This window comes from Oryx dammah, unplaced genomic scaffold, assembly GCF_014754425.2.
Source record: "Oryx dammah isolate SB20612 unplaced genomic scaffold, SCBI_Odam_1.1 HiC_scaffold_7, whole genome shotgun sequence".
NCBI lineage: Eukaryota > Metazoa > Chordata > Mammalia > Artiodactyla > Bovidae > Oryx > Oryx dammah.
Genome location: NW_024070191.1, coordinates 36,923,420 through 36,946,058, shown reverse-complemented (window position 1 = coordinate 36,946,058; position 22,639 = coordinate 36,923,420). Strand labels below are relative to the sequence as shown.

At 52.9% G+C, this 22,639-nt stretch overlaps 1 protein-coding gene across 4 annotated transcripts in view; it reads left to right on the top strand.

The window, feature by feature from the left end:
- The first annotated feature begins 232 nt into the window (after positions 1-232).
- SH2D4A (SH2 domain containing 4A) overlaps positions 233-22,639 on the top strand; it is a 64,451-nt gene continuing 42,044 nt past the window's right edge. The window contains exons 1-5 of one of the 4 annotated variants that reach the window (XM_040243283.1): positions 233-473; positions 6,116-6,211; positions 6,285-6,491; positions 16,854-17,013; positions 18,289-18,460. In XM_040243283.1, the coding sequence (XP_040099217.1) occupies positions 6,311-6,491; positions 16,854-17,013; positions 18,289-18,460 (513 nt within the window). In that variant the 5' untranslated portion in view covers positions 233-473; positions 6,116-6,211; positions 6,285-6,310. Of the gene's footprint in view, positions 615-5,409; positions 6,492-16,853; positions 17,014-18,288; positions 18,461-22,639 lie in introns of those variants that run through there. The other 3 variants (XM_040243282.1, XM_040243285.1, XM_040243281.1) reach the window with 3 other exon arrangements.

The window sequence follows — 22,639 nt, the reverse complement described above, 5'->3', positions numbered from 1 at the left end:
AAGGAGCAAGTCAGGTAGGCTGTGTAGACAGGTCTACACTCGCTGTTTTTACCCCATTTCTCCCTGACACCTGTGACCAGGTTGGGGCAGGGTGTGGTCACGACAGCAGGCTCTTTGCTCCACACATTCTGAACGGTCCTCTGAACGCAAAATGCCAGCGGACGAGGCCACTCTGCCTCCAATGAGCTGTCCTCCCAGATTTCCTTCTCGGGCCGCGGCTCCTCCCCCCGGGCGCCACCCAGACCTGTGCTGGCCCCGCGCGCAGTTCAGCGCCCGCCTTCACCCTCTTGCCTTCTCCCCTTCTCCGCACTTCTTTCATTTTCTCTCCCCCCAAACCCCCTAACCGACCGTCTCCGGTCTCCATTTTCCCAGCCTTTCTCCTCCGGGTCCTGACCTCCTACGAAGCCATACCCTTGCGGACCAGCGCCCGGGAGGAGTTTGATAATTGACTTAAGGTCAACGAAAGAAAAAAAGTGAGTTCGGAGACGCTGGAGCACAGGCTCCTCCGGGGGAGCTGAGAAGGGCTCCAGGCCCCGGGCCCCAACCTGCTGGGACGCCCGGCCGGACCCCGCCCGGCCCGCGGGGAGCACGGAGGGACGCGCCGGCGGCCGCAGGTGCGGGCGGGCTGGGGGGCTGGCAGCCGGCCGGGGGGGAGGCCCTCGGCCCGCGTCTCGGCCGCGCGTCTGTGCAGCCGGCCGCGCCCGCCTCGCCCTCGGCGCCCCACGGCCAGGGCGGCCCGGCCCGGCGCGGGCGGGAGGCGGGAGGGGCGGCCAGCGCGGGCTCTCCCCGCGGGTGGCGGTCCCGCGCTCCTCCGCCCTGCGGGCTCAGCTGCGAGCGGCCCGGTGTCCGGTGTCGGGTGTCCGGTGTCGCCGCGCCGGCAGGAGAGCGGCGGTGCAGAGAGCGGGCCGGTGGTCGCGGTGAGGGGCGCGCGGGCAGCTCCGGGCCGCGTCCCTCGGGGGAGCGCCCCGGGCTGCCGGGGAGGGAGCGCCTGGGGGTCCGCGGGCGGGGAAGGCGGTGCGCCAGGCGCGCACGCCCCGGGCGCCCGGGGCAGTCCCCGATCCCTTGGGCGCGGGCGGCGCTGGGGGGCCGCGCGGGGCCGCGGTGGGCGCGCCGCCCCCGGAAGGCGGGCCCAGACGGTGGCCGCAGGCGGCCGCGCGGGGACCTTCCCCTGCCCTAGGGTTCGCGAGGGCGCCCTTGGGGTGGCGCCCGGGGCACCGGGGAGTCACTGCAGGGTCGCTCAGCGTCTTTCTCTCCCCAAGAGTCACAGGAAAGAGGCGACGGAGCGCCCCTTTCTTTCTAAACTTGAGTCCGCTCAACCCTAAAAGCTTTGTTGGATGCCTGGTTAAGAGAAACAACGACTTGGATACAGGGTTTTTGTTTGTTTCTCAGTGAAGAAGTAAGTGGAATCAATGTGGGCGTAGATCTGGCATGAGTGAAATTTCTAGATAAACCCGTGTGCAGTGATTTAGAATTTCTGAAGAGTGTTACATCATCTTTACAGAATTTACCAAATTGATGTCGCCCTTCCCCAATTCATTTTATCCTCAAAGAGAACCTTTGTGCCGGTAGATTAATAACGCAAAGTTGAATGAGATAACTGAAAGTCTGAAAACAGCTGGCTGTTTGAAAAGTATTATAATTCAAATTATATTCTTACCATTAAAATTATAATGTCCATATCACAATATTTTTATGATTAATTAGGCTGGGTTTTTTGTTTTTTGTTTTCTTGGTGCTCAGTCATGTCAGACTCTTTGTGACCCCATGGACTGTAGCCCCCCTAGGCTTCTCTATCCAGGGAATTTTCTCGACAAGGATACTGGAGTGCCTTGCCATTTCCTTCTCCAGGGGATCTTCCCGACCCAGGGATCAAACCCAGCTCTCTTGCATTTCTTGCATTGGCAGACAGATTCTTTACCACTGCACCACCCGTTCGGGTAAGGTCTCAGAGTTATTAAAAATACAAAAAGTCCTCTAAAGAAAAGAATCATTGTTTAGAGGACAGTGGCCCTAAACCCCAGTAAAGTATGAGCAAATATGAGAGCCAGGCCTCACCTATGGGAATACTGGAAGACAACTGTGACCCATTAGAAATTTATTTTTGGAAAAAGTAGCAGAAATGGACGCGTTGCTGGTCATTTTTGTCTTTTAAGAAAAGTATTGCACAGGAAGAAACTGAGTTAGCCCAGCTGTCATTTTTACTGGATCTTGAATGGGGGCAGCCAGCTGAGTTAGCCCAGCTGTCCTTTTTACTGGATCTTGAATGGGGGCAGCCCGCTGCACTCGGTGTGCCAGACTCAGTCGCAACACTGATTGTCAGGGGGTAAAATAGGGGAAATCCTGACCAGTTGACTTCCTCCTTTCTGCCTCCTCCACCCTGGCTCCACTTGCCTCCGTAAGTCCCCGCTGGATGGTGTGGCACAGACCTCAGGTTACAGAGTCACAGTTCAGGCTCCTTTTACAGTGAGGAAAGCCAGCGCAGGTTTGTGAAGTGACACCCAGCCGGGCAGAGGCAGGGCTGGCCTCCCGGCCGCCGGCGCTGTGTCTGAGGTTCCTGCTGGCGGGCCCCAGCCTCAGCGTGCCATGCAGTGTGCTTGAATTTCAGCAGCCTCGCCCTGCAAGATTCTTGTCAGCTGGATCCCCAAGTTTTCTTTGAGGATAGGGGGAAGCCAGTGTCTTTCCCTGAAGGTCCACTAATTACCTTTAATGCAAAAAAAAAAAGCATGTTTGGGGGAAACTGCACAAGATTGAAGCTGTGAGAGCTTGGACCTGTCATCCCTGTGGTACAGAGCCGCCCTTTCCCCTGGTCTGTCTCCGCTGCTGGTCTGTTCCCCAGGGGCTGTGGATGCAGCTGCGGGTGGATGCTGTGTAGACAGTGCTCTGTGTGAATGCTGTGAGCCCCGTGTGTCAGTCACTTCCCGCTTTCCTTCCTGGGGTGGGGGCTTTTCCGTACCTGCCCTCCCCTAAGGCCACTTGCACTTGCAGAGGTGAGGCTTCTGCCCCCGAGAGGGTCCACCCTGCCTCACGCACTTTGGGTTCAGCATTTCCGCTGCTGCCAGAACTTGCTTCTGAAACGTCACCTGCAGGTCCCCATCCCGGGGATGCTCTCATTCTGAAAGGTGAAAGTTAAAGTCGCTCAGTCGTGTCTGACTCTTTGCGACCCCACGGATTATACAGTCCATGGAATTCTCCAGACCAGAATACTGGAGTGGGTAGCCTGTCCCTTCTTCAGGGGATCTTCCCGACACAGGAATCAAACCGGGGTCTCGTGCATTGCAGGAGGAGTCTTTACCAATTGAGCTACCAGGGAAGCCTGATTCTGGGCTCCTGGCAAACTCCGTGCCCCTAACTTGGAGCCAGACGGCCGGGCACACCCCCTCCATCGTCTTGTAGGAAATGGGGATGGTAAGGGGCTGAACTCCAAGGTTGGGATGAAGATTCGTTAGTTACTGCCTTCACCGCTCATGGTCGGTCATGGCTGCGGCTAGGGTCACTGTCTGAGACCAGGAGTGCGCCAGGTGGGGAGGGGAGAGCGGATTCAGCCCTTTAAGGGTTTTCCTGTTTAGGCGCTGCCTGCCCTGTCCCTGTTGCTGGGAGTCGCCCAATTCCAGACTGGGGAATAGAGCGGAAGCTTCCAGCTTCCCTGGGCAGCTCCTCTCCCCTGTGTTTTATTTCTGTGAAAGTCAACCCCTGGTCAAGAAGTGTCCCGGCGTAAGGACCTTTACCGGAATGTCATCTATAGCTTTTATTATGCTGAGGTATGTTCCTTCGGAATGTCAAGGACTCATTCACTTTGGCTTCTTAGCACTTGGTCTCCAGCACTGGAGTCCAGCGAGCTGAGGACTTACCTTCTTCCTGCCGTTCTGACGCCTACAGACCAGAGCTCAGCCTCTGGAAACCCCCCTCGAGTGTAGATTTAGTTAAGCCCCTCTCCTGGAGACCCCAGAGTCAGGAATGCATCGCAGGACATCAGTGGTGTGGCTGTTAGAGCCTTTGAGGGTCGCCTCAAAGCAAAATACAAAGCTAGCCAGGCAGCCTGGGGCAGGCGTGCCTGACTGAGTTAGAGTCGGACGGTGCCTTTAACTCTTTTAAAAATTTCTCTTAACGCTGTGTTCCATTTGAGCCCCGGGTAGTTGAATGCTACAGATGGCAGGATGCAGATGGCGGGGGTCGTGGTAGCCTCAGTAAAGGTCCCTGCTACACAGGGCATGTTAGTGAATGGAACTACATGTTGTTGGTACTCAGAGCACCCTGGGTACCCTGGCTGTTGGGCTGTTGCTTGTGCTTCTCTGAAAAAGCTGGTGTAAATGGAGAAACAGCTGCGCAAGGAGGCAGAGCAGGAATCAAGCTGCAGGAGCCTCCCGGGCGAGAGGAGTGCGGCAGCCTGCCTGGGGGTGACCAGGAGGCGGGCCGGCGGTGACCGGCCAGGGGCCTGGGAGGGCCGCCGTGTGGCCGAGTGACTGGTCTGAAGCTTAAGAGCCTTTGAACTTAGTTTGGAGAAGGAAGATATTTGAGAGGGCGTGGCCAGATGGTGGGATTGTTAGTCCGTTTCTTAGAACATGGGTGATCCTGCAGAGTTGAAATAAATAAGCTTTTTGTGGATTTCTTATTATATTGGAACAAAATAAGCATTCTGTTTTTCCCCCCAGAATGGAAATGTGTACATCATTTTCTCCTAATGACAAAAATATGAAGCTTTGCTATATTTTTTGAAAATAGACCAAATGGAAACGTGTGAAGTAGAACACGTCTGCTGAGGAGTAGGGGCCCCTGTGAAGTCACCTGTGTGCTCAGGCCCAAGGCTCCTCCATCTGAGAAACTGTCTTACAGAGCGAGGACCCTTTGTGATGAGCCTGGTCACCCCTTCAGTTCAGTTCAGTTCAGTTGCTCAGTCGTGTTTGACCTTTGCGACCCCATGGACTGCAGCACACCAGGCCTCCCTGTCCATCACCAACTCCCGGAGCCTGCTCAAACTCAATTCCATTGGGTCAGTGATGCCATCCAACCATCTCATCCTCTGTCGTCTCCTTCTCCTCCTGCCTTCAATCTTTCCCAGCATCAGGGTCTTTTCCAAGAAGTCAGTTATTCATATCAGGTGGCCAAAGTATTGGAGTTTCAGCTTCAGCATCAGTCCTTCCAGTGAACACCCAGGACTGATCTCCTTTAGGATGGACTTGTTGGATCTCCTTGCAGTCCAAGGGACTCTCAAGAGTCTTCTCCAACACCACAGTTCAAAAGCATCAATTCTTTGGTGCTCAGCTTTTTTTCACAGTTCAACTCTCATATCCATACATGACCACTGGAAAAACCATAGCCTTGACTAGACAGACCTTTGGCAAAGTAATGTCTCTGCTCTTTAATATGTTGTCTAGCTTGGTCGTAGCTTTTCTTCCAAGGAGCAAGTGTCTTTTAATTTCATGGCTCCCCCAGTTTATCTGGTCTGTACATTTAGACCCTATGAAATTAGGGTATCTGGAAGAGGCACGCCTAAACCCTGGTGCCCTTCCAAAATGCACGTGAGTGCCCTGTCCTGCTCTGCATGGCTTCTGTGGTTCTAGTGAGTTGTCTGAACACTGAACTGTCCTTCTGTGAAGATGACAGGGCATAATTGTGTGTATTAACTGCCACTTCTAAGGGAAAATGGGAAAATTGCATTATGGTCTAATTTTTATTTCTTCTTTATTTCTTCCTTAAGCCTGGCTTGGGTTTGGGTGGGTAATTCTCTGAAATCTCAAAAGCAGTGTTTGCTTTTGAAGTACGTTGTTTGGAGAGAGGCTTTTAATTTCATCCCTGCCTTTGTCTCTTTAACTGTTTTTAGCTGTGGACGTGGTGGTTTGTTGAGCTCGGAGGTAATCGCATGTTTGCTTAGTTGGGAGAAGTCCAAGCCTCTGTTAATTTTTTGTTTCCCTGAGAGTGACCGGTAAAAAGTTAGGGTTTATTTTTTTATTTTTTGTTAAAGTATCTTTGGAAATTACAGGATACAGGTTACACAAAGCTCTTAACAAAGCTTGCCTGAAATAAAGGCGGATCTGTGTTTCCACCAAGCTTACTCCTAAGCCCGTCCTGGCCTTTGTACCTTCTAACACGGTTGCATCTTGGCGGTTGTTCTTTGCAGGTTCATGAGTGGCGTTTTGGACAGGGGGTCCGGTGTGGGAACCCAGAGCCAGTGTGCTGAACTGCTGCCGTCCCAGCCCCACGAGCGTCTGGGAAGGTCTGTGGGTGCCCCCCTGTGCCAGCCCAGGGGAGGCAGCCCTGGAAGCCGTTCTCAAGAACTTTTGCCCCAGGTGTAAAAGACTCCAGCCCCGCAGAGATGCTGAAACAGATCCTGTCGGAGATGTACATAGATCCTGATCTGCTGGCAGAGCTGAACGAGGAACAGAAACAGATCCTGTTCTTCAAGATGAGGGAGGAGCAGGTCCGCCGCTGGAAAGAAAGAGAAGCAGCGATGGAAAAACAGGAGTCCCTGCCAGTGAAACCCAGGCCAAAGGCAGGTAAGTGGAGCTCGCTCCTCCCGGAGCCTCCGCGGCGGCGGCCTCCCTGCTTGTTTGCATGGCTCACACTGGTCAGCAGCTAGCCGCGTTGGTCCGGTTTGGCAGGCGGACCCTCAGTGTTACTGAGCTTTTCGTGGTGTAGTTGATCAACCTGAAGCGCGTGCGCACACACACACAGACACAGACACTCACAGACACACAGACACAAACACACACACACTCACACACACACACATAAGCGGCAATACTCTGGAGTGGTGAGGCTGAGAGCAGATGTCTTTCTTGAAACCGAACTGACCTTGCTGCTGCTGCTGCAGTAAAAAGTCACGTGGAGCTGAACTCGAGGGGCGTGCAGGAAGGGTCCACCTCCTCTTATCCCACATGCCTGGTATTCCACTATGCTGGGCTTAGTCACTCAGTCCTGTAAAATTTGCGACCCCATGGACTGTAGCCCGCCAGGTTCCTCTGTCCATGGAATTCTCCAGGCAAGAGTGCTGGAGTAAGTAGCCTATCCCTTCTCCAGGGGATCTTCCTGACCCAGGAATCCAACCAGGGTCTCCTGCATTGCAGGCAGATTCCTTACCGAGCTACCAGGGAAGCCCCTGGTATTCTGCTACCAGCATGCAAAGTCTTCATGTCTGCATCTCTCTAGAAATGCTGTTTCCATTCTGTAGACTCTGAGAGATGTTTCTTTGAGTTTTCTGTTTTTAGGGACATTCACTTTCAAGATGCAAATACTACTAAAAGGAAAAAAGTCATAATGCTGATTTTTTTAGTGTGAGTTCACCTTTCAAATGTACTACCTCTTCCTGACCCAAGGAATCCCTGGTAGCTTGGCCGTGTCTTTGGGACCATGGATGAGGAGGAATTCTTTGTATATCAGGGTTAAAGCATATACACACAGAGACATGGAAAGCGTGCATTAGCTCACACACACACCCATCCACACACTTTTTGTTATGGATGGGTACCTATGTTGTTGGAAAAAAACAGTTTTCAAGGTCACTTACAGAGAGGCATTCAAAGATCAGTTTCTCTTCATTTTTCATTAAGCCAGGAAAAATAAAGTTGAATAAACCGTTCAGGGTTTCAAAGATTGAGAAAATTAATCTCCCTTCTTTGCACAGACTCAAAAGGGAAGTCAGTTTAGTGACCTTTTTCTTGCACTGTCTTTTATTAAAACCTTTTTCCAATTAAGGTTTTATAGTGATATGGAAGTAAATATGAGTGCTTCACTTATTATTATCACCAGTAGCAGCTATTTATTAAACCCCTGTTTTGTCAGACACCATGCAAAGCTCTTTTACATGTATTACATGTCAGCTTCACGATATTTCTCCAAAACAGGTATCAGTGGTCCTGTTTTACATGGAGAAGTGCGGTAATACATGCAAGGTCACACCCCAGTTGGTACCCAGGTCCACTGGATTTCACAGGACTCTGCACTCTCCAAGGACATCCTTGGTTTTCCTTCTAGCGGTAACATGTCCAAACTGAGGCATGAGCCTGTATCTTTCCAATCTGGCTTCTCCATTTCCTTGCATCCTTTGGTCTGAGTTAACCAAGTACAACGGGGCCTCCTGGCGTATCAGTTGTGAACGTGACTCACAGACGTGGTGAGTGGCTGTGAAGACTGGGCCCGCAGAAGGGCTATGTCCCCTGGAATCAGTGGCCTGGAGCTCTTTGAGAGACTTCGGGTTTCTCATGTTTGCTGAGTTGGTCTCCTCCTGGTAATGTAAGATGAAGTTCTTTGCTCAAATTCTTCCTTTGCCAGTTGTAGGTTTTTCCCTTTCGTCTCTTTAAATGTATCATGCTACTCCTTTCTGTCCTTCAGAAAAACCAGCTGCCAGCCTTAGGGGACTTCCCTTGTATGTTATTTGTTGCTTCTCCCGAGCTGCATGCTCAGTTGCTTCGGTTGTGTCCAACTCTTTGTGACCCCATGGACTGTAGCTCACCAGGCTCCTCTGTCCTTGGGATTCTCCAGCCAGGAATACTGGAGTGGGTTGCCATTTCCTTCTCCAGCAGATCTACCCAACCCAGGGATCAAACTCACATCTCTCTTGCATCTCCTGTATTGGCAAGTGGATTCTTTAACACTATCACCACCTGGGAAGCTTTTCTTTTGCTGCTTTTAATATTCTCTATCTCTAATTTTTGTGATTTTAATTATAGTGAGTCTTGGTCTGTTCCTCTTTGGGTTGATCCTGTCTGGCAGTGGTCCCCAACCTCTTTGGAAGCAGGGACTGGTTGTAGGGAAGACAGTTTTTCCGGGGATGGGGATGGTGGGGGGTGGTAATGTGAGTGATGGGGGGTCATTGCAGCCTGGAGGTTGGCGACTCCTGCTGTTTGGAACGATGTGCGTTTCCTGGGCTGGAGTGACTGCTTCCTTTCCCAAGCTAGGGGAGTTTTCAGTTATTATGTCTACGTATATTTTCTCAGGCTCATTCTCTGTCTCTTCCTTCTGGGCCCCTATAATGCTAATATTAGTGCCTTGATGTTGTCCCCAAGGTCTCTTGACCTGTCCTCACTTCTTTCCATCCTTTTTTCTGCTCAGCAGCAGCGATTTCCACTGCTCCATCTTCCAGCTCGCTGATCCACTCCTGTATCGTTTAGTTTACTATTGATTCCTTCCGGTGTATTTTTCATTTTAGTTATTACATTCTCCTTCTCTGTGTGTTCTTTATATTTTCTGACTCTTTGTTTAAAAATCCCAACTTCTTGCTCTGTGCATACCTGCTGTCCTCCTGAGTTCTTTCATCATCTTTACAATCACTGCCCTGAGCTCTTTCTTGGGTAGAAAGCTCATCTCCACTTCTTTTAGTCCTTCTGGGGTTTTATCGTCTTCCTTCATCTGGAACGTGTTCCTTTGCTCCCTCGTTTTTTTTTTTTCTAGATTGTTATTTGTATTTTTACAAATAGCTGGTCTGGAGACCTGTGCTGGCTTCCTGGAGGGAAGGGCCAGTGTCTGCCTGCTGGTGTGTGGAGTTGGGTCTTGGCCCTCTGGTGGACAAGGCAAAGTGCAGAGGTGTGTCTAGAGTCAACTGTGGGCTCAGGAGTCCTTAGGGCCTGTTCATGGCTGGGGCTGGGTTCCTACTCAGTTAGTTGTTTGGCCTGAGGCCTCTCAGCATGGGTTGCCTGCAGGCTGTTGGGTGGGACCGGGTCTTGGCACTAATGAGCTAAGATGGAAGCTGCCAGCAGCTGTGTCCTCAAGACAGAAAGTCCCCAAATATGTTTGCCTCCAGGATTCATGGCCCCAGGGTGACACGTAGCCATCCCCGCCGCCCTGGGAGATGCTCCAAAACCGACAGGTGGGTCTTGCCCAGACTCCTATGAAGTGACTGCTTTTCACCCTGGGGCCTGATGTGTGTGAGATTTCACGTGAGCCCTTTAAGAGTGAAGTCTCTATTTCCCCCACTCTTGTGGGACTCCCAAAATGAAGCCTCGCTGGCTTTCAAAAACCAAATGTTCTGGGGGCTCATTTTTCCAGATGAGTAGGACCCCTGGGCTGGGGAGCCTGACCTGGGGCTCAGAACTCTTAACTCCGGCGGGAGAAGCTCCAGTCTGTGGGTCGTCCACCTTGGGGTATCTGTCTCACTGTGGTGTGTGTCTCACCATGGTGCCTTTTCTATGTTTTTGGTTGGAGGAGATCGTTTCTTGTAGGTTCTGGTCTTTTTCATGAATGGTTTTTCTGCAGATAGTTGCGATTTTGGTGTTCTCATGAGAGGAGGTGAGCCCAGGGCCTTTCTGCTCCATCATCTTGCCCGGGCTCCTGTTGATTTTTTTACTAGGACAGCTAGAAAATGTATAATTACAGGCAGCGCTCCCATTGGACAGCACTACTCTAGACTGTAAACCCGGCCCCAACCAGTGCCGACTGAGCTGCTGGAGTGTCAGACCCTGAACTCTGTGTTTAAGTCTGTTATCTCATGAAATCATCACAGCCGAGCCTGAAGCTGAGTTACTTTCACATTTCACAGGTGAGGAAAGGGAGACGGAGGGACATTAACTGACTCGCCCAGGGCAGCAGCTGGTCAGTGACCCTGGGTCTGACTCTCCCACAGCTGGCACTGTTAACAAACGTTGCCCCTTGTTCAGCCTACCTGGCACGTCGAGCTTACCTGGAGCTTGGTAACAGTTGCCGTTGTCTGCGGCTGCCCTGCACACGTCTGAACGTGTGCTTGTGTGGGTGTTCTCCCACGGAGCCTTTATTCCGTAAGCTTTTTTTTTCTGGTCATGTACACAGAGGAGGTCTTTACTTGGTAGAGGCTGCCCAGCAATAGACACCTCTCCAGCTGGTGGGAACTTCTCGCAAGAAGCCAGGCTCTGGTCACAATGAGCAGTGACTGAGACGCTCCGCGTGCACCCTTGGAACAGGTCTTGTGAAATTTCACTTGTGGATTCTCAGACGAGCTCCTTTATGCAGAGCCTTCCCTTTTCAGTGAAACGATGACAGAGCCCTGGGGTGTGCCATCTGCCGTGCCTGCTTCTCTCCCTCCCCTCCTGACCCAGCACGGTGGCCTCTGTTGCTGGGCTCAGTTCTCAGCTCAGTTGATTTCTCAGCCGGCTCTCACCCTGTGAGTTGCCTCTGAGTCTGTTCGCGCTGTGGTCCCTCTCTGTCTCCATGACTGTTGTCTTTTACGTTTCTGCCTGACCCTGAATACCTGTGTTCCCCAGGGGAGCCTCACTCGACCCTGGTGGTTGGTAAGCTTCAGGTGGGATTGAGGGTCCCTTAAACTTACTGAAAGCTTGGACCAGGACAATCCATGCAGAGGGCATTTGCTGCAGAGTTTCCCAATGTTGACCGATTCCCCGAGTCTCATTCACAGACTCCCCTGACTAGGTCAGGGTCTCTGTGCTCCCTCCCTGGGGCACCTTTTCTTCTCTTTATGGAATCTCACAGCTGTATTTCAAAACCAGACCTCTTATCTGAGCATTGGTCTCGTTTCAGTTACCCAACGAGCATCTCTGCTCAGAAGACCCTTGGGCCCTTGATGCAAAACCAGGTTCTTCAGCATCATCCCAGCTCTCTCTCCCCCACCCCCAGAGGCCTGCTCCTGCCTCTCAGTCTCCAGAATGATCTGCAGCCCACTTTCCTTTGAGTCACCAAAGCCGGAAGCCCGGAGTCCCCTGGTTACTCCCTGTCTCAGCACACTCCCATTGCTCCATCCCATGGAGGTTCTCCCTACCACCCTGTGGGTCTGTTAGCAAGTGCCAGGCCCTTGTGTTGATGTCATTTCATTTAATCTTTGTAAGAATCCTGGGAAGTGAACGTTGCCCGCCGCCTGATTCTTACAAATAAGGAAACAGACTTGGAGAAAGTGATGTGGGCGGGTCACCGGTGGAGTCCGGGTTTGAACATCAGATCTGAGTCTGCTCTGAGCCGCTGGTTCCAGCCCGCTCTGGGCTCACTCTGGGCTGGATAGTGTGACAGCCTAGGTCTCACGTGTGGAGTGCTGGACTCAAGATGCCCACTCGGATGTTCCCTCTCACCCCCTGGAGCCAGCTGGCCTCCCTGCCAAGTGACCTACTTGCTTGTCTGTGCCACCACCTGCTGCCCGGGATGGTGGCACCCCGTGGGTTCTCCAGCTCCCTCTCCGTCCCTTTTGTCTCTAGAATAAATATTTTCAAAGGTTTAAAACACAGACTCGCAGAATTATTACCCGCACTACCTTCAGGGAAGTCCCCATAGGACTGGGCCTTACTGTGCTAAATTGCTTCAGTCGTGTCCCAATTCTTTTGTGACCCCATGGACTGTAGCCCTCAGGCTCCTCTGTCCATGGGGAGTCTCCAGGCACAAATACTGGAGTGGGTTGCCATGCCCTCCTCCAGGGCATCTTCCCGACCCAGGGATCGAACCCGCATCTCCTCTGGCTCCTGTATTGCACGCAGATTCTTTACTGCTGAGCCACCAGGGAAGCCCAGGACTGGGCCTTGGTCTTCACTGAAATGTGGGGCTGGCGCTGTCCTGCTCTGCAGGGCCGAGATGGTGACCCCGTACCCAGCTCGCTCAGCAGAGCCCTGCAATCATTCATTTCCTGCCTTTCCTGTTGGTGGGTTTCCTTCTTTTGCTCTCAAAGATATTTCAGTTTGGACATCAGAGGTGGCTCTAAACACAGGTTTTACTGCCTCACAGTCAGGTAAGGAATTCTGGTTCCATTGCACCAGCTCTACAATCCCAGACAACGAACTTACCTTCCCTGAGCCTCAATTTCCTCATGGCCGAGTAGGGTTGCTAACAGCCTCGGTGATGCTCTACGTATTTCAGGGCAGATCTGGCATGGCATTGGTCGGAAGGAATGTGGCCGTAGCACCCAAATCCCGGAGGCCCTGCTGGCCAGGCATCTGCCCTCTGGTTTCTGGGTCAGAGGTGAGTGACCACGAGGAGCGGCCAGAGTGGTGCGCAGTTCTTTGGGCATTGCGAGTTCGGGCAGCACCTGGACGCTACAGCCCAGGGTCGGTGGAAGGCACCTATATGCCCAGGAGTGGGGTTTCTGGGTCATATGGTAGCTTTAGTTTTTTAAGGACCTTCCATACTGTTTTCCATACTGGTTGCCCCAACTTGGGCTCCCACCAACAGTGTAGCTGGGTTTCCCTTTCTCCACACCCTCTCACCGTTTATTATTTGTAATCTTTTTGATGATGGCTGTTCTGACCAGTGTGAGCTGATACCTTATTGTAGTTTTGATTTGCATTTCTGTAATAATTAGTGATGTTGAGCATCTCTTCACGTGCCCGTTTGCTGTACGTATGTCTTCTTCAGGAAAACATCTGTTTAGGTTCTCTGCTCACATTTTGATTGGGTAGTTTTTTGTTTTGTTTTGATTTTGGTACCGAGCTGTGTGAGCTGTTTGTTTATTTTGGAAATTGGTCACATTGTTTGCGGATACTTCCTCCCGATCCCTAGGTTGTCTTTTCATTCTGTTGATGGTTTTCCTTTGCTGTGCAAAAGCTTCCAAGTTTGATTAGGTTCCACTTGTTTATTTTTGCTTTTATTTCTTTTGCCTTAGGAGACTGAGCTAGGAAAATAGTTACGATTTATGTCAGAGAATGTTTTGCCCGTGTTCTCTTCTGGGAGTTTTGTGGTGCCATGTCTGACAGTTGTGGACTCTTGGTTGGACCCTCAGACCAAGAGCATGGAATTAATCCTTTTTGAGCACTTGTCTGTGAGTTCAGATTCATCGCCTCTGTTTTATCAAAGAGGAAACTCAGACTGGAGAAATAAAGTGCTGTAGACACTGGGATTTTCGTACAGCTTTCTGGAGTTATGCAACACAGGCCCTCCACGTAAACCCCTTTGCTGGGCGTCCGGGGCCTGTGCCAGGCGGGCCCTCCCTCCCCGTCTGACCTCAGCCCACAGCCAGGCGGCTTCTCAAGCCTCATCAGCTCTGGTGGAGACCCCGGTTCCACGTGCCCCCTCGCCAGTTCCCGTCCCTGGGCTTCGGTCACACTGTTCCTCCTGTCCAGCACCAAACCCACGCTGTTCTCTGTCTAAATTCCATACCCAGCCTCCCTAGCTGAACGCCAGGAACTTCTTATTTCTTCTCTATCCTTTTGAAGCTCCCTGCCTTCTCTGAGTCCTCGTTGGACATAATCTTGCCTGGTCAGAGTACGTCCCCTTGCCCACCAGACCCCATCGCTAACACTTTAATACCCCTCCCTCAGCCAGGTGGCTCAGACGGTATAGAATCTGCCTGCAATGCAGAAGACCCAGATTTGATCCCTGGCTTGGGAAGATCCCCTGGAGAAGGGAATGGCAACCCGCTCCAGTATTCCTGCCTGGAGAATCCCATGAACAGAGGAGCCTGGCAGGCTACAGTCCACGGGGTCCCGAGACACAGCTGAGTGACTAGGATCGTCACTGTCTCAGTCTCGCTACTTTCGTAACTAACTAGCGGTCCAGCGCCTGCCTCCTTCAGCTGGAACGTGAGTCTCTGAGAGCCGGGACTGGTCTGTCTTGTTTCCAAGTGTCTGTAGCGCATCCACCTCAGGGCCTGGCACGAAGTAGACAGGTGCGAAGTTCATCAAGTCGGTGACCAGCCGCCCTGTCCTCCTCTCCCAGGCCCTGGTGACCTGCAGGAGGGTGTCTCACCCCGTGCACCCCGCAGCACCCAGCTCTGCACCCCGCCAGCCTTAGGGACGCCGTGGGAACGTCATGGGAGACAGCTCTCGCTGTCTTGGCATGAAGCCGGGGGTGCCAGGCCGACACTCCTTTTACTAGAATGGCCCCCTCCCTGGGGAGCTGTGTGGACCCCCCAAGGACCCCAGTGTCTTTGCCCCGAAGGAGAGGGGCCATCAGAGCAGAGACTACCGTCAGGGCTGCTCTCTGACACGTCCAGTAACCCCCTTCCTTCTTGCCCCAGAGCCGCCGTCTCTTTACACCTCCCCCACCGTCTTAGAGGTATGGGGGCTCTGTCCTCCCCTTGACTGCCCCTCCCCTTTGCCTCTTTGCCTCTTAGCCCTTCCTGTGTTCGCAGGGTTTCTGGATTCCTCTCCCCCGGAGCAGGGCCTCCCCCAGCAGGAGTTACGGCCCCCGCGTGCCCTGCGTTATGCCCTCAGATACGGTTTGGGGGCAGCGTGTGTTGCTGTCCCGAGAGGGGCTGCAGGGACCCTGGGCCCCTCCCGCCTCCCCTCGCTCTCAGCCACGCCATCTCCGGCCACCTTCCTCCTGCTGCCAGAACTGTTGGCAGAGGGTTGTTAGGTGAAGATGGAGAGGTAGACGCAGTGGGAACATTCTTAGCTGCCCCAGAGCGGGCAGTACGGGGCCTTTGTGAGGGATGCCGGCCTCCCATGGTGAAGGAACCTGTGGGTATCTCCTCAACGAGCTGGAGCTGACCTGGCCTCCCCAGCAGAGTCCACGTGGGACTGACCTTCCCTCATACCTGCGTCCACCTGTGAGCACAGACTGACCCCTCCTCCCTGCCCTGCAACATCCTATTTATTTTCAGTGATTTCGTTTATTTTTTGACTGTGTGGGGTCCTCACTGCTGCACTAGCTCTTCTCTAGTTGCGGTGTGTGTTCTCGTTGCAGCGGTTTCTCTTATTGCGGTTCCCAGGCTCAAAGCCTCAGGCTCGAGACTTGTGGTGCACGGGTTTAGTTGCTCTGCGGCATGGGGGATCTTCCCGGCCCCGGGATCGAACCCGTGTCTCCCGCATTGGCAGGTGGATTCTTTACCCCTGAGCCCCCAGGGATGTCTTGACTGTCCTGCTGAGAACGTTGTTGTACCCAGAGCATCTCCATAGCCCTGAGGGCAGAAGGCACCCAGAGGAAGAGCTAGGCTGGCCCCGAGTGGCTGCGTCCTCAGTCCACAGCAGGACGCTGGTTCTGCATCCGCTGGATGGAGACTCTTTTCGTGGGAAGCTGGCCTCTGCTTCCTGTGACCCTTCCCCGGCCTGGCCTGCGTTCCGGCAGCCACCACACCTCCCACCCCTCACCCCCCATCACACACCGAGCAGCTCTGGCAAGCCTGTGTCCTCGGGCTCAGGCATGTGGACGAGGACGAGCTGAGGTCCCTCGTGGCCCTGGTGAGTCCCCTCCGGGACCTTCAGACTTAGGACTGCCTGTCCCCTGACTTCTCCAGGGGATAACCCACCGTCCTGGGTGTCAGGGAGCCTGATGTGCCCATTGGAGGAGCAGGAATTAGAAGGTAAATACAGCCCGTGCAACCAGCAGGGAACTAGGTTATTCTAGGAGCTTCCCCATGTCTCCCACTCCGGGTATGTCATCTCTCACGGCTGGTGCGAGTCTCTCAGCTACCACGCCCATCAGCACAGAGGAGAGGTTGCACCCGCCTCTGCAGAGTGCTGTCCTGTGTCAGACACCGGGGACCTGCCCCACAGCTGCCTCCCCCAACGGCTGTCCTCCAGAGCGACGTTAGTGTTCCCGTTGTGTGGACAAGAGAAACTGAGGCTTAGGGAGATTAAATGATTTGTCCAAGTCGTACGGCTAAGTGGCAGGGCTAGGGTTTAAAGCAAAGCTGGTCTGACTCTAAAATGCATGCCTTGGACCCAGCAGCGAGTCCTAGGAATATGGTGGACCCGCCATGCCCTAGAGCAGCTGGGTTGCAGGGAGATTCTTAGGCTTCGGAGGTTCAGGGGTCTGATGTTGGCTCTGTTACCCTAGAGATAATGCAGACAGTGGTCTTCCCATCTCGGGGTCTTGACTTGTAAAAAGGGCACGTGCAGAACCCACACTCACTGTGATTTAAAACAGACATTCCAGCCACCACCCTGGAAGGGGCTGCTTGCTCAGAGCATGTTGGACGTGCTTCGCTTCATCTGATCTTTAAATACCTGGACGGTGGAATACCTCCTAACCCACGGCTGAAGATACTTTTTCAAACCAGATTCTTGTTTTGCTTGCAGACAACAGGAAATCCGTTCACTGGAAGCTGGGAGCCGACAATGAGGTCTGGGTCTGGGTGATGGGCGAACACCACCTGGACAAGCCCTACGACGTGATCTGTGACGAGATCCTCGCGGAGAGGGCGAGGCTGAAGGCCGAGCAGGAGACGCCGGAGCTCAGGTGTGGGCCCGCAGGGCCGGGAGGGCCCAGCCGGGCCGAGGGGCCGCCGTGCTTCTTGGCTGATAGAGCCTGCGGGAGGGCCAGATGGGCCTCGAGGGCGTGCGGCGGTGTCCAGTTTCTGGAAGGTTCTCCCTTCCGACTCCGGGGGACCCCCTTCACTCACGAGGCCACCACGTCGTCTGTTCTGCGTCCCCACTGGGATGTCGTGGACGTGGTTCCCCAGTGACCCTGGGCTTCCCTAACGTTGAGCAAGAGCAGCACAGTCGTGGGAGCAAGTGAGGCTCCGGTACCCCCTCGGACTTCAGGCTCCCGGACGGCCCCTGAGGAGAGCAGGCCCGATGGGGTCTGTCCACGCTGGGTGCTCAGGGACTGTTTGGGAGCCTGCAGTCCAGGAGGAGAAACGAGCGGCCACGTGGGCTGTGTGCACTGTGACTCAGGCCAGCTTGGGGCCTCCCATCCTGATCCCAGGGGGAGAGCCTGGAAAGGTAAATAGTTTTCCAGCCTGCAGGAGGTCAGGTGGGAGAAGGCAGGGAGGAGGTCCTCAGGACCCCTCGATAGAGTGTACTTGATACGTGGGATGATGGTGAATCCTTCTGCGTGTTTGGGGTGCACGTGGGTGATGGGGGTGGTGCTCTCTCATGCCTTGAAGGTCAGATTTAGGACTCTGGATCTCATCCTGTGGACAGTGAGGAGGTGCTGGGTGAGGAAGTGACGTGATCACTGCAGACACAGGGAGGTCACGGGTGGCAGACACAGGGCAGGGTGTGGGTCGCCTCTGCCGGGGTGCTAGGGTGGCTTCTGGGCCCCCTGCCCCCGAGTGTGGGCAGCCCTGCATGAGAGGAGAAATGGGAGCAGACAGGGGGCCTCTGTCCCGTGCCCCAGGGCTGTGACTTCACAGCCGTAGGTGGGCGCACAGGGACAAGAAAGGGACTCTGTGCTGCTGAGGACGCGAAGGCTGTGTGCTCTGTTCCTGAACAGAAGGAAGGCCGTTCAGCTTCTGATTCGGGAGCCGGGCAGGCCTGGATTCCAGTCCTGGCTGCTGCCGGGCCTTGGATGTGGGATAAGTTTATCCTGAGCCTCTTACTGCAAAGCCAGGGTAACCGTACCCTCCCTCTAAGGCTGCTGTGAGAACTTGGTTAACGTCTTTAAATGCCTCGCAAGGGTTCAGCCTGCCATCAGCGCTGTTCACGTCGTTTGAACCTAGACATCCACTTGGGGGAAAGCTGTCTTTACTGCAGGATGTGTTTTGATAATTCCACGTTTGTTTCTCCTCAGAAAAGCTCAGCCCGGAGAGCTCAGCAGCAGCTCAAAATCAAAGCTGCCGTCCTCCGAGGGGCGGGCGCCCGGTGCCGGGGAGACCGGGAATGTGGGCGAGAAGGCAGCAGAGGCGGGGACGCGGGGCCGAGGCTGCAGGCCGGCTGCACCCCTCGCAGAGCAGAAAGCCCCCGTGAGTCTTTCACGTCTCTAAACCATGCGGAACTTCACGACGGGGAGACAGAGGTGTCGGGGCCCCGGGGTGTCAGGATCCTAAAGGGGCTTTTCTGGAAAAGGTTCCTCCCGCCTTGAAGCCCTGCAGTTATTCCTTAGGGGGATGGACTCACCTGCTTCCTCACAAATAACATAGAGCCCCCTTTTTCACGAGAGAAGGTGTGAGGAGAGAACTCTAAATAGAAAACTGCATTGTTAAGACATCCCCAGGGGTATTTTTTTCCTGTTACATTTTTCTGTAACGGGTCGGCTCAAACGGCCAGCTGGTGGACGGCGGAACTCCTGGTTCTGTGGCCTCCGGGACTGGCGTGCACCGACCGTGGCCAACTCCCCTCACCAGGGCGGGCAGGGCCGGGTCTGGCGGTTAAGGCTGCAGTTTGCTGGGCCTGGGACACCGGCTCCTCCAGGATCTAGACTACGTCCTCATGAGTACCCCCTGCTTCACTCCAGTGATGGAGTGAAGGGTGGATGGGGCCAGACAGGGAGGGTCACGGGTGACCTGTTGTGCAGGAATAGTTGGCAGTTGTCAATGATTTTTGAGCAAGGGCCTGACCTGACCCCTTTTGAGGACGAAGTGTCAGGGCCTGTTGGTTTCATAGGGTCTGCCTGGTGTGTGGAATAGCCGTTGGCCTCCACACAACAAGAGCTCTGTCCTCAGAGCCAGAATGAATTCTCTGAGGTGTCAGGTCGTTTACAAGAGCTCAAACGCAATTTGCTTCTGGGATTGTGGTTTGGAAGAATGATAAAACTAGATAATGAAGTTATTTCTTCTGCCAAGAACTTAATTACCCGCAGAGCTAGCAGGGGACTTTCAGCGGCCTGGCTCCCGTGAGGGCTCCGGCCCTCTGGCGTACTGTGCACTCTTTACTTCTTGGAGGAGGTTGAGCGGGGGTGGGGGGTACAGGGAGGAGAAGACCCCAAGATCGATTGATTTACTCATTCAGTGAACAAGTACCGTTATGTACCAGGACTGAGATTACACTGTAGGAATAAAAATGGGATCACTGCTGTTGTGGACTTCATAACCGAGGAAGCAAGAGAGACATCACGTAAAGTGTCATTTCAGGCGGAAGCAGTGGTCCAGGGACCGGAGTGTGTTTCTGTGCTCTTAGCCTGGGGACGTGAGCATCACCAGGTCGGGCAGAATGGCTCTGCAGGGGACTCGGAGCTGGAGGTGACCGCACTGGGTGCCTGGGGCTGGAGGTTCCAGCAGAGAGACCGCTGGGCAGGGCTGTGTGGCTGGGGTGGCTGGCGTGCAGAGGCAGGGATGGAGTGAAGGGCGGGTGGGGCCAGAGGGGGAGGCGCTTGGGAGTGACCTGTTGTGCAAGAACAGTTGCCAGCTGTCAGTGATTTTTGAGCGAGGGACTGACCTGAGCAGATTTGTTTTCAGAGGAACTGACCATTCTTGCATCAGAGTAGGTCTTGCATTCTTGCATCAGATCGAGGTCTCTACCACAGGTTTCCAAGCTTGGACGCCTAGGGGCATGAGGGTGTCATCAGCATAAACAGGAACCAAATGCTGGAGGAGTTGCTGGTTTGTTTGTTTGTTAATGAAGGATAATTGCTTTACCATATTGTGCTGGTTTCTGCCATATGTCAGCATGCATTAGCCATAAAGACTAGTCTGAGTCTGGTTTAGAAACATCAAGTATTTCTCATGCTCCTTGAGGTGGAGATGTAAGTTGATTTTATATGTGTGCTTAGTCGTGTCTGACTCTTTGCAACCCGTGGACTGTAAGCCCATCAGGCTCCTCTGTCCATGGGATTCTCCAAGCAGGAGTACTGGAGTGGGTTTCCATTTCTTTCTCCAGCGTATCTTCCCCACCCAGGGATTGAACCCTGCATTGCAGGCGGATTCCTTACCGTCTGAGCCACCAGGGAAGCTGATTTTATATAAAAGAATAAAATACACACATTTTGATTTAGAGTTTGCAAAGCTTTTTCTCATGGAATTATTTCATTTTACGACATGAGTATGATTTCTGTGTGCACACGCACAGACTAACGCCCGAAGAGACTAATCTGCCCCCGAATCTCTGACAGTCCTCGTTTTCATATATCTGCCCTAACTCCCACTCCCGTCATAATTCCAATGTACAGATTCATTGTCTTCTCCAGATCTACTCCTTGGGAAAGAACTCTGGTGAGAAGCCGAGACAATGCATGTTTCCAAAATGCAGTCCAGACTTTCACTGTAAAGATTTCTGTGTTGCAGCCGTGACTTAACCATTGTTGTTCAGTTACTAAGTCGTGTCCGACTCTTTGTGATCCCATGGACTGCATCACACCAGGCTTCCCTGCTTCCCAGAGTTCTCTCAGATTCATGTCCATTGAGTGAGTGTTGCTATTTAACCATCTCATCCTCTGCCACCCTCTTCTCCTTTTGCCTTCAATCTTTCCCAGCATCAGGGTCTTTTCCAATGAGTTGGCTCTTTGCATCAGGTGGCCAAATTATTGGAGCTTCAGTATCAGTCCTTCCAGTGAATATTTAGTTTTGATTTCCTTTAGGATTGACTTATTTGATCTTGCAGTCTAAGGGACTCTCAAGAGTCTTCTCCAGCACCACAATTTGAAAGCATTAGTCCTTTGGTGCTCAGCCTTTTTTGTGGTTCACTTTCACGTCTGTACATTGTTAGGACCTAACCCCAGCCATGACAGGCTCAACAAGCTACACTAGGCCTAAAGTTTCGGATTCTTATAGGCCTGAGTCATGATTCCGGGAACTACACTCTCGAGCCAATCAGGAGAGTCCCCATTCGCGCCAAACTTAAGCCAATCTGGACAGAGATGTGGGATTTAAAATTCACGTGCGTGCGCGCTTACAGCTTAGCCAATCATCACCCACCAGCTACACTGTTGCCGAGACAAAGAACCGCCTGTACAAAAGCAACTGTGACTCGGAGCTCGGGGCTCTTGTCAGATTCCACTGCGCTGGATGAGACCTGAGCCCTAGCTCGAGCTAGCAATAAAAACCCCTTTACGCTTTTGCATTGCTGTGGACGTCTTATTCTCTCAGTTTCAGGGACGTGGACTTCGGGCACAACATACATGACTTCTGGAAAAACCATAGCTCTGACTATAGGAACCTTTATTGGCAAAGTGATGTCTCTGCTTTTTAATACACCGTCTAGGTTTGTCATAGCTTTTCTTCTAAGGAGCAATCGTCTTTTAATTTCATGGCTGCAGTCCCTGTCTGCAGTGACTTTGGAGCCCAAGAAAATATATAAATTTAACCATAGTATCTGTCAATAAAAGGATATTGTCATGTCTTTAAAATTTCATTGTCTACACAAGGCCTAAAATTATGAAAAGAAGAACTATCAAGCACTTTTACTGAAGTTTGTGATCATAATGTTTATCTGAATAACCATGGGAGGATTTAAAGAACAGTCGATTTTCCAGAATCATAAAAAGCTCCAATCTTTGGCCGCCTGGGTGAGAAGAGCTGACTCATTGGAAAAGACCCTGATGCTGGGAAAGACTGAAGACAGCAGGAGAGGGGACGACAGAGGATGAGATGGTTGGATGGCATCACCAACTCAGTGGACAAGAATCTGAGCAAACTCCGGGAGACAGTGGAGGGCAGGGAAGCCTGGTGTGCTGCAGTCCCTGAAGTCACAAAGAGTTGGACACAACTTAGCGACTGAACAACAGGAGTGGACTGGGTCTCTGCGTTTGTACCAGCCAGTGCCTTTTCAGCTCTGCTCTGATTGTTTTATGAAAGTATGGAGGTGGGAGACGCGGCAATAGACATGTAGTCTGGGGCCCCTTTGGGCCCGTGTAGGACTCAGGGCAAATCCCACTGTTAATCCTTCGTTGTCCACTCTCTTTGAAAATGAAAGTGTTCGTTGCTCAGTTGTGTCCAGCTCTTTGTGACCCCATGGACTGTAGCCCACCAGGCTCCTCTGTCCATGGGATTCTCCAGGCAAGAATACTGGAGTGGATTGCTATTTCCTCCTCCACGGGAATCTTCCCAATCCAGGGATCGAACCCAGGTCTCCTGCATTGCATGTGGATTCTTTACATTCTAAGCCACCAGAGAAGCTCCATCTGCTCTCTTTACCCACTAATATTTTGAATAAGATCAAATCACCCAAGAGGCGAAAACAGCACATCCTAAGGGTATAGCCAGGAGCCC